Source organism: Acyrthosiphon pisum, unplaced genomic scaffold (genome assembly GCF_005508785.2).
Source record: "Acyrthosiphon pisum isolate AL4f unplaced genomic scaffold, pea_aphid_22Mar2018_4r6ur Scaffold_13994;HRSCAF=14638, whole genome shotgun sequence".
NCBI classification, from domain to species: domain Eukaryota; kingdom Metazoa; phylum Arthropoda; class Insecta; order Hemiptera; family Aphididae; genus Acyrthosiphon; species Acyrthosiphon pisum.
In genome coordinates this window covers 1-863 of record NW_021762652.1, presented here as the reverse complement: position 1 = coordinate 863, position 863 = coordinate 1, and the positions used below count along the sequence as shown (strand labels likewise).

The 863-nt window shown below is 27.3% G+C and overlaps 1 protein-coding gene across 1 annotated transcript; it reads right to left on the bottom strand.

The window, feature by feature from the left end:
* Positions 1-164: 164 nt before the first annotated feature.
* LOC103311683 lies at positions 165-855 on the bottom strand. The gene is made up of 3 exons (XM_008191376.3): positions 703-855; positions 448-644; positions 165-342 (listed from the first exon to the last, which is right to left on the bottom strand). Exons 1-3 carry the CDS (start codon positions 796-798, stop codon positions 186-188), a joined length of 450 nt encoding a protein of 149 aa, XP_008189598.2. The 5' UTR covers positions 799-855; the 3' UTR covers positions 165-185.
* Between the last annotated feature and the right edge of the window lie 8 nt (positions 856-863).

Genomic DNA, 863 nt, shown 5'->3' with positions numbered 1-863 from the left:
AAATTTGATAGCACAAAGTTGATTACAATGTTCCAATTAGAAATTTTTTTTTTTTTTTTTCCCCAACCATAGTTTATAGGTTTATGTATTCCAAGACCTTTGACGTTTTAAATAATTAAAAAAAAAAAATACATGTATAATAATTTTTTGTTTATTAAATGAAATTAATTTTTTTCATATAATAATCAAATACTCGTCTTGCTCTTAATAGTTTGACGCTTCGGATCAGTTAGTAATTTATCAAATATAGTTTGCATTGTCTCATTGAGTCCAGTATGAAGTGTTTGATCTTTTGATTCATCGCTTGTGTACAATCTAACAGTAGCTTCGCTGAACTTCCATCTATAACAACAAGTTATTTTATTTAAAAAACAAAAGAAGTAAATAAAATCAGTAAAAAAAACAAATTCAGTAATAGGTTTTTTAAATTTAGTCCAATGTATTTACCTGTCCTTTACTGGCACATTCTCAATGTTGGCGACCTTATAGTGGCTTAACACCCAATACTCCTTGGATTTTTCTTCAAAAGGCGTTTTTATTGTTACAACACCATCCCCTTGTCTAAATGTTAGCGAATTAAATATCTCAACATCAAATTCTTCTGATCTTAAACGTTCGCTGACATTATCTCTGTATGATGCATTCTATAAAAAAAATTGAATTATTTATACTATCATTATAAAAAAAAATTATTTATACAACCATTTTATTCTGCTTCTTTTTCATAGGTTTTTTCACACTTGGTTTTTCTGCAGCACGTTTTGTACCAGGTTTTGTTTTTGAAAAAGACGGTCTCATATCAATTGATTCGCTGAAATGTTCATTCTACGAAACATAAAACATAGTATATTCTTATTTTTTTT